Source organism: Haematobia irritans, chromosome 2 (genome assembly GCF_050003625.1).
Source record: "Haematobia irritans isolate KBUSLIRL chromosome 2, ASM5000362v1, whole genome shotgun sequence".
Taxonomy (NCBI): Eukaryota; Metazoa; Arthropoda; class Insecta; order Diptera; family Muscidae; genus Haematobia; species Haematobia irritans.
In genome coordinates, this window is record NC_134398.1 from 95465149 (window position 1) to 95479841 (window position 14693).

A 14693-nucleotide genomic window follows, 5' to 3' on the forward strand; every position below is an offset into this window, starting at 1 on the left:
ATAACAAAACAAAACGAATGGAAAATTTTATTTCTATAGAAAATTTTTGCAAAATTTTATTTATATAGGAAATTTTGTTAAAATTTTATTTTCTTTAAAATTCAGTCTCTTGACAATAATATTCAAGTTAAATTTTTGTTGAAATTTAGTAACAAGTACCTTTCCGATCAAAAAAAATAAATGCACGTTTGGAAATATCTCTTTATTGCTTCCATCGCTAAATTAGGCAGGTTTTCGCAGGTTTTGCTCCATTTCATTTACACACGTGTGTTTGGCTGTTTCGTTGTTGTTCTATGGCCAAACAAAGCGAGTCATGTTCACAAAAAGAACAACAAACACACATAAAAAGCAGAAATACATTTTCCAAAAATGAAATTTGTGGTGCGAGAACAAAAACAATTTGTTTTTTTTTCGACCGTCGTTTGACGGACTTTTCAACTAGTATTCTATGATTTGTGCAAGTTTTATAGGTAAGCGTTTTTCAAAATAAAACCTCCAGATTTTCTTCACCATCTTCGATAAGATTTTTTCTATGCAGTTAAAAATATATATTTATTTATATAAAAATATTCATTCATTTCGGGGGGGGTTTGATCCCCCTCACCCCCCCCCCTGAATACGGCCTTGGATGAAACCATTCCAGAGACGGGAGATGGGGAGGCAAGGGCTTTCTTGTCTGAAGAAATGTTCAGTGATTATGTGCGTGGTACGACGGACGAAGAAGATTTCTCCGCAGGATCTTCGGACGAATATGTTGCAGATGCAGATGAGGAGGCAGAATCAGGCGCTGAGTCGAAAGCATATGAATCTGATAAAGTTACTGCTGCAAGGGAAGAGTACCCTGAAGCAGACCAAGACATGGGGAGTCCAATTGCAGACGTCATTAATAACGAGGAGGCTGAGCTCAAGACACCTACTCGCAAGGGGAAGGTAAATCCGTACGGAACGATTTGTGTTATTCATGGTTAGTGTTTAAGTTCGAGTAAAGATTAATTGGACTTAATAGTGTTCGTTAGAATTTGTATACTACTTTTTGGTACATCCCTGCCAGAGTAGAAATGTCATAATTTGAATATTAATTTATCTTGTCAAAAGCCCCGCCTTCCGCCATCTTGGTTGAGAGCATCTCTCACTTTACTTGTTATCGATAAGCCAATTGGTGCGGTTGCAAATTTATCCATATCGTTGGAAATTATAGGTAATATTGTTTACCATTAATTATAATAGAAAACACCTTAATAAAACCTTCTGCTCTTGTTATATATTGAAAATATTAAACTATCGTGTTTTTATTTTTCTCTATATTTCCATACTTTTCGCATTCGGCGAACATTTTGATCCATTCGTACCGGATAATTGGACTTCGGAGTGGAAGAATTGGTTTAACCGGTGTTTTTCTTGGTTTTTGTTATAGACACAGTCCACCTGACCTGGTCATCAATTTCACCTTAAACTCAAACCAATCAGTTCATCATCCTCAACATCTGTTTCATCGTTTTATAAGGTAAGTGCAGTGCATTTTCCCTTATAAAGTGAGTTCGCGGTCGGTGCAACAACAAATATAGTGGTCGTCCGTCCATTTAAAGAAAAAAAAAGGTTGTTTTACAACGCTACGCGATCGGTTTTTATTATAAATATTCCTAAAAGTGGTGTACAAGTTCAGTGATATCAGTGAATATTAGTGTTTTTTTTATTTAAAGTGGTTTATTTGCCTTTATTTGCGTGAAAATATCGTTTTTCATTGTTTTTAAGTAAATTTTCATTTGCCGACGGCAAAACGCATTCAAGGTTTTTGTTTTTGTATTTCCATTTTGACGTCTGTGCAAATAATTTCGGAGAGAAATAACTTAAAGTACATATTTTCACCACTTTCGTACACTAATATTCACTATACACATATATCACTCTCTTTGTTTCGTATATTCACCACTTTTTCGCGTTTTCTGTGCTGAAATTTCATTTATTAATTGTTGTTTCGTTCATTTGCATACATTTGAGAACATACAAAAGCTTTTATTTTGTTTTGTTCTCATCAGTGTTGCGCTCTTAGTCGATTGCTATAGTATAGTGACTAATCGGGCACATCTCGTACTATCGTGTTATCGGATATCGATCATCATTTGAATTCTTAAGGGGGCTATACACTACGTGTAATTCCCACATTAGAATTCAAGTTGAATTCAAAGGTTTGAATATTTCCCGGTTGGAATCGGGGCTTGAATTAAAACTCGGTATATTTTGAAACTTTTACGCTCTCACACTGAGAGAAATTATTCGATCATTCAAATATTTGGTAAATTTTGAATATTTATTGGACAGGTATTTATTATTATTGATTTATTTATACCTTTGTTTATTATTATTATTATTATAATTTTTCTTGTGTCAAGCGTTCGGGGGTAATATTTTGTGCACCCTACATTCAGTATTTTCGGTTTCTGGGAGCGTTTGATCTTTTGTCGGATTTTCGCGAGTTGTGGACTCGAATTAATCTTTGTAACTCGAGATAAAGTGCGTTTTGATATTTGATACGGATTGATTTATTTTGATAGTGAAAATTGTGTTTTTTCGTTTTGGTCGGAATTTGAGTTACTTTTGCGTATTTTGCTATTTTTATTGAACGGAACCTTGTCTGAGTTTGGTAATTTTATTGGCCGTTGCTTCTTGGCTATATTGTAATTTCGTATTTGGTTACATTCTTCAATTTGGTAGTTGAACGTAAAGTTAGAATGTCTGTATCTCCCTTTGATCGCTTTATTCGCGTTTCGGACGCTCTTATTAAATTCCACGCCCATTTTAATGCCATGAAAGATGAGGAGTTAGACGTCTATAGCCTCGAGATTCGAAGTGAGGAATTGGGGAAGTTGTGGACAAAGGTTCAGGATTGCTTTGAGGAATGCGTGGCTAGTTTACAGGGTGCCGGAACAACGCAAACGAGCGATATTGAATCGGTGGACGGGAAATATGACGCGTCCCATCAGGCTTATATGAATTGTTTGTCCGCGATAAATCGAAAATTGGGCCAGTTTCGTCGGTCACGTAGATCATCGATCACTTCGTCTGCGTCTTCGGTCGTTGCAGCATCGAGACGGAGTATCGGGTCTCATAAATCGACTCAAGGATCCGAAGCGATTTTGGCTAATAACGCGACTACTTCGATACCGGCTGATCGGGATGGGCAGTCGCTGCCTAATGGCAAAGCCGGGTTTAGGGGTGAAGTGGCCGTTAGTGGCCCTCCACTTTGTGATATGGTTCACAATTTGGCGTTGCCACCGTGCGATACGGATGTATTTGAGGGCAATTTTCTAGACTGGCCTACATTCCGGGATTTGTTTCAAGCAGTTTATGTTAACAATTCAAGATTAACGGACGTCGAGCGTTTGTGTCATCTTGTGCGGAAGACCAGTGGCGAAGCTAGGGAAATTGTCTCGAAGTTTCCGCTGACACATCGAAGTTTTGCCCTCGCGTGGAAGGCCCTCGTTGATGCATACGACAATAAGCGGGTTCTAGTTCACAATCAACTTAAGTCTCTCTTTGCAATTTCGGCAGTATCGGTAGAGACAAGTGCGGGTTTGAAATCGATTCAACGTGGAATCAATGGCTGTCTTTCGGCATTGAATACGTACGAAGTTTCGACCGATAATTGGGACCAGATACTCGTTTTTATTTGCCTTCAACGTTTGCCGCGGCTCACACAGACTCTTTGGGAGCAGAGTGTTAGGGACAAATCAGCCCTTTCGTCGTGGGCGGATTTAGACGCTTTTTTGTCCGAAAGGGTTCGTACGTTGATGTGTTTGCATGATTTGCGGGAAGACACGTCTTCGAAGCGTTCTCAGGAAAAGAAGGTAAAAGCGCATTTTACCAATGCGTCTTCTTCTAAATCGTCGCGTGCTTCGTCGGAATCTAAGTGCGTTATTTGTCCTAAACATAATCATAGACTTTCGGCTTGCGTTAAATTTGGTAAACTCTCGGTATCGGAACGTTACATAGTGGTAAAACGTAACCGGTTGTGCTTGAATTGCTTAATGAAAGGTCATGAGATGAAGGATTGTCCAAGACAATATTCGTGTGCAAAATGTAATTCGAGACATCATTCGCTATTGCATCGCGATTCTACGCCGTCTAATAGCGCGACTTCGGCGACGGGTTCGACCAACACCTTGTCGAGTTCAGCGGCTAGTTTTCAACCGAGAACTATGCCTTCGGTTGATCAGCCGCAACCTTCTACCTCGTCGGCGTGCCTACCTCGCCAGGCATTTCATACGACGCAAAATAGGGCCGTGCTTTTGGGAACTGCGATGATTAATATCATGCACGATGGGGTTTCATATCCGGCACGCGCTTTGATTGACCCCGCTTCAGAATCTTCGTTTCTGACGGAACGCTTTCGAAATCGGGTGAAACTACCGGTTCACGCGGCTAATGTTACAATTTCGGGGGTAAATAGCGCAATTTCGGCCAAATCGAGTAAAATGTGTAATTTGAAAATCGGATCTCCACTCAACGCGTCGGTTTTGTTGGAAACTATGGCTATAGTGCTCCAATCTATATCCGGGAATTTACCTTCCTTTACGGTGTCGCAGGAAGTTTTGTCTCAGATTCCGGATATTCGCTTAGCTGATCCGAATCTTTTCGTGTCGAGACCGGTCGATATTCTACTAGGCGCTGACTTGTACCCGAGAATACTATTAGAAGGTTGCCGGCAGATTGCGGCTCAATCATTGATAGCACAGAACAGTGTTTTCGGCTGGCTAGTAACGGGTCCGATTTCTACATCGCAAATTCAAACATTTACTACGACTATAGCGGTTGATGAAGAGGAAAATTTAGATAGAACGCTTTTACGGTTTTGGGAGTTGGAGGAAACACCACGTAAAGGGGTTTTGTCCCCCTCCGATAAGTTCTGTGAGGAAAATTACGTTCGGACAACGCGCAGAGATTCGGAAGGTAGATATATAGTTACACTTCCGCTAAAGGAAGAGCTCGGTCCTCGTGGATATTTGGGTGAGTCCCGAACAACGGCTTTGAGGCAATTTTATCGTAATGAATCGTCATTATCGAAAAGGCCGGACGTGAAATCAGTTTATGATAGTGTTGTTAAAGAATATTTGCATTTGGATCACATGAGGCCAGTATCCGCCATTTCTGCAAGTGATACACTTTCGTGTTATCTTCCACATCATCCTGTCATTAACCTCGAGAAGAAGACTTCCAAACTTCGCGTCGTATTTAATGCGTCTAATAAAACGTCCAACGGGAATAGTCTTAAGAAGTTGGCAACCCTCCGATAAAGACGTATCTTTTTGTCGTGTTCTAATTGCTCCGTAGTAAAAATCATTTTTATACGTTCAAAACAAACTGAATTGTACAGAACTTACAAAAAACAACAAAACAATTGCGCCTTGTGTCAAATTTTGTAAAATAAATATGCCTAAAGAAGCAAAAAGACGCAGCATAGTTAATAAAAAGTTGGTCTGTGTACGATGTACGAAAGTGATCAAAGAAGAAACAGACAATTACTTGCAATGTGATGACTGTGAGAAACATTTTCACTCTCAGTGTTCAGGCTTGAGCAAGAGAGAGTTTGAGAGACTCTGCGATGATGAGAGTGAAATCTATAAATGTCAGAAATGCAAAGGAGATGAAGGAGATATTAGAAGTGACTTGTCTTCAATAACATCTGAACTAAGAAAACAAAGAAAACAATTGCAAAAACTCGATCAGCTGGCTGAATCAATAAACTTCATGTCAGCCAAGTTTGATGAAGTGTTTAAAGACGTTGCTGAAAATAAAAAGAAGATAAAGGAACTTGAAAAAGAAAACAAGATGTTAAAGAATGAGTTAAAAAATTATAAATCATGTATGAAAGAAACTAACAACGAGGTCGTGAAGAATAAATGCATAATACGTGGCATGCATACTGACGACGATGTTAATCCCGTAGATGCTGTTTTAAGTCTAACTAAAAGTGTTGGTGTTGTTTTGGAACAACGTTCAATCGATTATGCTTATTATATGAATGGCAAAAGCACTTCCAATAAGAAAAACAAAATAGTAGTTGTGAAATTTACAACGAAACAAGAAAAAGATAAATTGATGATGGCAAAATGTAAACTAAAAGAAATCGAAAATTCGAAGAATGTTTTTATCAACGATTTTAACAGTAAGGAAACAATGAGTTTGCTTTCATATGCCAAATCATTGAAATCAATAGGATTCCAATATATATATGCCAGGAATGGAAATGTATACTGCAGGAAAAATAATATTTCAAAACAAAAGCTTATCAGATGCGAGGAAGACATAGATAAAATGCTTCTCGATGCAACAACTAATAAGCATTGGCAGCGTAGGTCTGTTGTACTTAGCAGAGGAAATAGAGATGTGAATGGTGAAACTTCTAACGACGAGAACGAAGATGACGTTTCTAATGAAGTTAATGGTGATGATGAAAATGATGATGATGCTGTTTATGAATCACCGGCACAGAAATAACTTTTTATTAATATCTTTTTTTCTTCCTTTCCCTCTTGTTAATTTTTTATGATTTATTTAAACAAAACTATTAATATAATGCAAAATCGATATTTTGAAAAATTTTCACTATTTAAAAATTACATTGAAGATTTAAAAGATGATTTTTTTAAAATAGTAAGCATTAATGTTAGAAGTGTTTCATCTATACAAAAATTTAATGAGTTTAAGTCTATTATAAGTAATTTCGGCGAATTGCCGAATTTAATTGCTTTGCAGGAAACGTGGTTTCAGGAGGATTTAACTCAGTTGTATGACATTCAGGGGTATTTTAGCATTCATTGCTGCAGGGGTGACGGCTATGGGGGGACTTCTTTATACATAAGGAATGATTTGCAACATGAAATTAAACATTGCAGGAGCCATAATTTTGTTGAAATGATCGCTGTGTCTTTACACAATTTAAGGATAGATCGGAAACCGTTGACGTTTGTTTCTTATTATAGATCCCAGAAATGTAGATTCGCTGATTTTCTACCAGTAATTGATTCTATTTTATATGATTGCGCTTCTAGCCCAATTATAATGATTGGTGACTCGAACATAGACCTGTTTTCCAGTCCTTCGTTTTTTGATTTGCAGGAAGTAATTGAAAGTTACGATTGCAGAAATGTGCACAATTTGGTGACAAGACCACGTAGCCTAACCTGTATAGACCATGTATTTACTAGTATTCCGAATGTATTTGTTGGTTCAGTAGAATGTTCATTGACAGATCATAATATGATACATTGTATGGTTAAATCCAATGTTCCACGCATGAAGTATGTCGATTATGAAAAGATATTTTGCGATTATGGTAAGGCAAAGGAATTTTTGAATGACATTTTGCCAGATAATCCGGGTTCATTTAGCGCACCTGATCTGGCAGGGAAAGTATCAAAATGTTTAGAGGAGGCAATAGATCATGCAACTGTTAGGATGAAATGTAGAAGGCTGAGGCGTTTTGAACTGACTCCTTGGATAAATAGAAACCTACAGGCTTTAATACAATTAAAGGAAAGACTACTAAGAAGGAGAAGAAAACTGCTAAACAGGGATAATGTTAACAACTTGCTGAGACGTATTAGTAGGGTTATACGATTGGCGAATGAAGTTTGTAGGGATAGATATTATGAGGATAATCTGTCAGAAATTGGGAATGATCCAAAAAGAGGGTGGAGATTTATCAATAAAACGTTAGGTCGGAGTAGTAAACCTGTCGCAAGCCTTAAAGACCCTCTGGGTAGAATCGTCTCGGATGATCAGATTAAGGCGGATATATTCAATAAACATTTTATTGAATCTATCTCAAATTTAAGAAGACTGATAGAATACACCCCTTTGGATAATTTCAACTCACTGCGAACACTTTCTCGCCAGCGTCAACGGTTCATTTTACATAGCATAGACAACAGTGAAGTGATGGATGCTATTGCAAACATGGCAGTTAGTAAGAGTCCTGGATATGATAATGTTTCACCCAAATTCATAAGGGAGTGCAGAGATGAATTGGTGCCAGTGTTTGTCATATTGTTTAATAAGATTATTGCAACATCTGTGTACCCCGATGAATTTAAAATACATAAAATAGTTCCGATTCCAAAAGAGATCAATACGACTGATATTAATAGATATCGTCCGATCGCAATTCTTTCTACTATTGACAAAATACTGGAAAAAATTTTGTGTGATAAGCTTCAATCATATATGGAGGCAAACAGATTCTTATATGAAAAACAATTTGGATTTAGGCGGGGATGTGGCACGGAAGATGCTGTTGTGAATGTGATAAGGACTATTTGCGAGGGCCTAGATGATGGTTACATTGGAGTTGCAGCAATATTTTATGATTTCACGAGGGCATTTGAGCTTGTTGATCATGAAATTTTATTACATAAACTTTCTTATTACGGTGTTCAGGGCAAAGAACTTATGTTGTTTAAAAGTTATTTTTCAAATAGGAGGCAATTTGTTCAAATAAACGATTGTCAAAGTTTTATGGGTGGTGTACAACACGGAGTTCCCCAAGGTAGTAGTTTAGGGCCTTTATTATTCACTATTTATTTAAATGATTTGGCGAATCTTGATCTGACCGGTAGACTCTACATATATGCAGATGATGTATGTCTGTTATATCCTTATAAGAATGACCTAGTTTTGCAGATTCAGATGGAAAGGGACGCATCGCTTGTTTTTGAGTTCTCGAGGCTGAACAAATTGGTTATAAATGCATCAAAGACACGACTTATTAGATTTAGACCAAATATTACCAACTCCAGCGGTAATTTCGCGATAAATTTGAATGGGGAGCGTATTACTGAATCGTATCATGTTAAGTATTTGGGTGTAATTTTACAACGTAATTTGAGTTGGAATCTTCATATAAGTGAGTTGAAGAGGAAAATTGCACCAGCAGTTGGAATATTATATAAGCTGCGCCATAAGTTAAACCAGAAGTCTAAGTTTCTGATATATCATGCTTTAATACAATCTCATCTTAACTATATGGTAGCCAGTTACGCTTATAATAATGCTAATCAAAATCTCAAGGCTTTACAAAGAATGCAGAATAAAGCATTGAAGGCTGTTTTTAATCTTCCACGTAACTTTTCTACATTAACATTATTCAAAGAATTTGCGAGTTCTGTTTTGCCATTAAATGGACTGCATACATACGGGCTTTTAGTCTATGTTTTCAAGTGTGTCAAGGATATTGGAAATCACCCAATATCTTTTACGCAAAATCAAAGTAATGTAAATACGAGAGGTAGAATGAATCTGAGAGTACCCCTTTGTAGACTAGAAAGGACCAAGCAACGAATTGATTTTATTGGAGCAAATGCTTACAATAATCTTCCTCCTGAAATAAAAGCACTTACGAGTATTTCAAGTTTTAAAAGATCATGCAAAAATTATATTCTCGACACAGTTGAAACACTTTTACATTAAATTAAGGTAGTTTAATTGATTTCATAAGTTTTTTAAATTGTGTGAATTACTATTGCAAACTTTTGTACAATCATGAATTTTTGTTAGCCAACTAGCCCAATAATGCCTTGTGGCGCTGGGCCAAAATTGTATGGATATATAGCAAATTGTACAATAAATAAAATAATAATAAAAAAAAAAAAAATAAAAAATATCCTTCACGTAGGTCCCACTTTGCAGCAGGACTTAGTCCTTCTTATTGTGCGATGGCGACTATTTAAATACGTGTTCAACTGCGATATTACACAGATGTATAGGCAGATTCGAGTGGACTCTTCTCATGCTCCGTTGCAGAGAATTGTTTTTAGGGATTCTCCGACAAGGACAGTCCAGGACTATGAACTACAAACGGTGACCTTCGGTGTAAACTGTGCACCATATCTCGCGATACGGACACTGTTACAGTTAGCTGAAGACACTGAGGAGGAGTTTCCACTCGCGGCCGATATATTACGTAAATGTATGTACGTTGATGACGTTTTGACCGGAACTCATGACCTTGAAACTGCGATAATGGCTCGGGATCAATTAATCGCGGCGCTTGCGACGGCTAAATTTGAACTGCGGAAATGGACATCGAATTATAGAGAAATTTTAGATTCACTACCGCCGGAATATTTGGTTGATGCTCAATTGCTGGCATTTGTCGAGGCTAGCAATTCGAAACCATTGGGTGTGAGATGGAATGCTCAATTGGATGCATTCTACTTCGCGGTCGAGCCTATAGCAAAAAGGTGTGGATACACTAAACGGGAAGTGTTGTCGGCTATCGCGAAATTATTCGACCCTGTCGGTTGGTTAAGTCCAGTGATAATTGTGGCAAAGATTATCATGCAGAAGGTTTGGCTTGATCGCGTCGGCTGGGATGAAATACTGCCTTCGGCAACGGCATCCGAGTGGGAAAAATTTGTAGATAGTTATCCGGATGTCAATTCGATAAATATTCCTCGGTGGATTCGTTACACACCGTGCACTTCGGCCGAGCTTCACGTATTTTCAGATGCCTCGGTTAAGGCATACGCGGGGGTAGTATATATTCGAGTTTTGGCCCCGAATGGCGAGATTGTCGTTAATTTGCTATCGTGCAAGACGAAAGTTGCTCCGTTGAAATCGGTTTCTTTGCCTCGTTTGGAGCTTTGCGGCGCTGTTTTACTCGCAAGAACGGTCATTCGAGAAATCGGTATTGATTTTGGTCGAATTTATTGTTGGACGGATTCGACTATTGTACTAGCCTGGTTAAAGAAAACGCCTTCGGCTTGGACAACATTTGTCGCGAATAGGGTATGTCGCATTCAGGAGAACGTCGGTGGTACGAATTGGTATCATGTGAGGTCGGAGGATAATCCTGCTGATCTTGGCAGCCGCGGTGTGTCCCCTTCGGATTTGGCCGCCTCTCGACTTTGGTGGCATGGGCCTCAGTGGCTATCGTGTAGTCAATCGGAATGGCCGGTTCGTGACACTTCCTCTTTTGACACCGACGTAGAAATTCGGTCTGTGAAGGCACATGCTTCTTTCGTTAATTCATACGAGGATGTTCTCGATAGATTTTCTTCTCTGGATAGAGCGCTGCGTGTTATTTCATATGTTATGAGATTCTTTTATCGGACGCATCCCGCTCATAGGCGTGATTGTAGCTATGCGGATCACAGTTTATCATCGTCTGAGATTAGGGCAACTAAAAGTCGCTTGATAGTGCTTGCTCAAAAAATGAATTATGGTAATGAATATAAGGACTTGATGGATAGGTCTTCGTTAGGTACTGGCAGTTCACTTGTTTCTTTGAACCCGTTCCTTGATGAAATGGGTGTAATGCGGATGTATGGTCGTTTGAGCCGCTCGCCTATTCTTTCGTATTCGGAGCGGCACCCTATAATTTTGCCCTACAGCTGTCGATTCACGAAGCTTTTGGTGGAATTTGTTCATTTGATTTCCATTCATGGAGGAAATCAGTTGATGTTGCGTATTCTTCGTATAGAATACTGGATACCTCGGGTGAGGAATCTTACTCGTTCGGTTATACATAGGTGTAAACCATGTCTTTTGGAGAGGAAACGGGTTTGTAGTCAGGTGATGGCTCCTCTTCCTCCGGAAAGAACTGTTCTCGACAGACCTTTTACGACGACTGGCGTAGACTATGCAGGCCCCTTTGAGGTGAAGTCGTTCACCGGACGTTATTGTCGCATAACTAAAGGTTATGTGTGCGTTTTCGTGTGTTTTGCTACTAGGGCGATTCATTTGGAAGCGGTTTCCGACTTGTCGACTGCCGGCTTTCTTGCGGCATTTCATAGGTTTGTTGCTCGTCGGGGTTGTCCTGCGACCATTTTCTCGGACAATGGGACAAATTTTGTCGGTGCGTCGCGTGAGCTTGAACGAAATTTCCGGGATGTAATGAGGGGAAGCAGTGATGTCGTGTCCTCTAAGTTTGCACACCAGGGCCTATCGTGGCGATTTATCCCAGCTGGTGCGCCTCATATGGGAGGCCTTTGGGAAGCTGGGGTGAAGAGTTTTAAGTTGCATTTCAGAAGGCAAATAGGGAATGTTCGTTTCACGTTTGAAGAGTTTTCGACGGTGTTGGCTCGTATTGAGGCTTGTTTGAATTCAAGACCTCTTTGTCCCCAATCGGATAACCCGCAGGAGCTTGACGCTTTGACACCGGGTCATTTTCTTATAGGTGCCCCTCTACTCGCCCCTGCTGAGCCAGTTATAACCGAACAGCCTCTTTCGTTGGTGAATCGGTTTCGTAAGGTACAGGCTCTTGCACAACAGTTTTGTGTACGTTGGAAAGAGGAATATTTGAAGAATCTGCATATGAGATATAAGTGGAAATTTCCTCAGCGCGATGTTATGGTAAATGACCTAGTCGTTATTCGTCATGAACAGCTTCCACCAACTTCTTGGAAATTAGGTCGAGTCGTGTCGGTTCACCCGGGCGTAGATGGTCACATTCGGGTCGCGGATATACGTACGGAGAATGGCGTTGTAAGACGACCTATAGCTAAGTTGGTCTCATTGACCGACACTTCGGCGAACTCTTTGTAATTCGTATATTTTCTCGCAGTATCATGGAAAATACCTCGTGCTTCGCTGACGACTTGGAAAATTTCGAGGTTATTATGGATCAATCGGATGATGATACTGCGTGCCCCCTTGATATGTCGGCGGTCGAACGGGCATTGTTGGAGGAGCCGATGGCGATACCGTCGCCTGCCATTCCGGAGGTTCAGCTATCGCCCCAAGAAATTGAGAGTCCACCTCCGGTAGTTGTGGATGAGCCCGTGGTGGCGCCTGCTGTAGTAGAGGCTACTGATGTTGGTCGAACTCCTGCTCAATTGGTTTGCAGGGTTTGTGGAGGTCGTCACGCATTGCGGCGGTGTCGGAAGTTCCTCTCTCTTTCGATTGAGAAGAGGATACGTATGGTGGTACGACATCGCTATTGCTACAGATGTCTAGCACAGACCCACCAGTCGAAGGATTGTCCTAGCCGGCGTAGGTGCCCCAGTTGCTCCGGGGACCACAATGTTTTGTTACACGCTGCGGCTGTGGCGCCTCGAATTGAACATGGGAGCTCGAGGTCTGCTCAGCGGATTCGTAGTGGGAACCATACGAATCGTCCGTCCGATCTTGCTGTGGCACGGTCATATTCCGATTTTGGCGGCGTCGGAGTTCTGCCTCTGCAGAATGTCGTTACTCTGGCGCCCAGCCTCGTAGTCCGCGTGTCCCCCCATGGTGTGTCCGTTCCGGTCCGTGCAGTAATCGACAACTGCGCGCGCCAAAGCCAAATCTGTCGTTCTATGGTCGAGAACTTAGGGCTACCGGTTACAAATATTGAGGGGGTCCAATTTTGCCGGTTGACAGTATCGTCCGCTTATGATCCAGAGCAGCGACTGACGTTTACTGCTCGTGTGCACGATCTAGGTCGTGTGTTGACCCCCGCCGAAGCCGTGCCAGAACGGATCAAGGAATCCTTTTTGGGATTACCTTTGGCAGATCCGCAATTTTACCGAGTGGGACGGGTTGCGATCGTTTTTGGTCCTGAGGTGTATGGGCGAATCATAACACATAGGGTGTATACGTCGCCCGGTCTCCCGGTGGCTCATTATACAATCTTCGGTTGGGTTCTGTCCGGGTTGTGTAACTGCTAGGGTAAATGCGCGAGAGCCCCCCTTTTGGGTTCTAACGGCCCCCTTTTGGCCATCGTTTATTGTATCTCTTCGCGAGAGCCCCCTTTTTGGGGTTCTAACGGGTCCCCTTTTGACCCATCGATATATTGTCGCGAGAGCCCCCCTTTTGGGTTCTACCAGGTCCCCTTCTGACCTTACGTAATATCTAGTCTTAGGTTGAATTTGAAAAGATAAATGAATTAATAAATTGGATTTATGGTAAATGAACTGAAGGAAACTCACTTTGCACTGCACTTAGCCTCATTTTGTATTTTAAGTTTAGTTTTAGTTACAACATACCTTGATGTTGCATGGCGGCCGGCAATGTTTAAGTTCGAGTAAAGATTAATTGGACTTAATAGTGTTCGTTAGAATTTGTATACTACTTTTTGGTACATCCCTGCCAGAGTAGAAATGTCATAATTTGAATATTAATTTATCTTGTCAAAAGCCCCGCCTTCCGCCATCTTGGTTGAGAGCATCTCTCACTTTACTTGTTATCGATAAGCCAATTGGTGCGGTTGCAAATTTATCCATATCGTTGGAAATTATAGGTAATATTGTTTACCACACTGTTAGAAAAATATGTTTTTCATATGTTCCGATATAAACAAAATGTGTTTCGGGCACAATTTTTAAACACAATATATTTAAGTGCCAACATGTAATGTTCCTAAACTAACACTAAATGTTTGGGACACATATGTTAATATGTTAAAATATATTATGTTTGGGGTATGAATGTTTCATAAAAATAATATGTGTGAATGTAAACATATATAAATTTACAAATTTCGAGCAAACATATATATGTTTACAATTTCTGTGAAACGGTTGTATGTTGTTTCGGAAAACTGCTTTATGATAAGGCCAAAAATTTTATATGCTTAAGTCTAAATATTATTTAATTTGAATATTAGAATGAGTATTCGGAGTAAAGAGAATAGACATTCGGAACCAAGAGCATAGAGATTTGAAAAAAACAGCATGTGTTTTCGCCTTGAGAGGAGAATTTTATGTATGTGGGGA

The 14693-nt window shown here is 40.0% G+C and overlaps 2 protein-coding genes across 2 annotated transcripts in view; one reads left to right on the top strand and one right to left on the bottom strand.

Moving 5' to 3' along the window:
- Window positions 1-14693, bottom strand: part of dpr19 (defective proboscis extension response 19) — a 305876-nt gene that overhangs the window by 214192 nt on the left and 76991 nt on the right. The gene's annotated exons all lie outside the window — the stretch shown is intronic.
- LOC142225814 (uncharacterized) lies at window positions 1152-13892 on the top strand. Its single transcript, XM_075295628.1, has 3 exons — window positions 1152-1198; window positions 1415-1504; window positions 12563-13892. Exon 3 carries the CDS (start codon window positions 12567-12569, stop codon window positions 13644-13646), a length of 1080 nt encoding a protein of 359 aa, XP_075151743.1. The 5' UTR covers window positions 1152-1198; window positions 1415-1504; window positions 12563-12566; the 3' UTR covers window positions 13647-13892.

Bases quoted from the DNA above. Each gene is read 5' to 3' on its own strand.
- LOC142225814 (XM_075295628.1), top strand. From the start codon at position 12,567: ATGGAAAATACCTCGTGCTTCGCTGACGACTTGGAAAATTTCGAGGTT.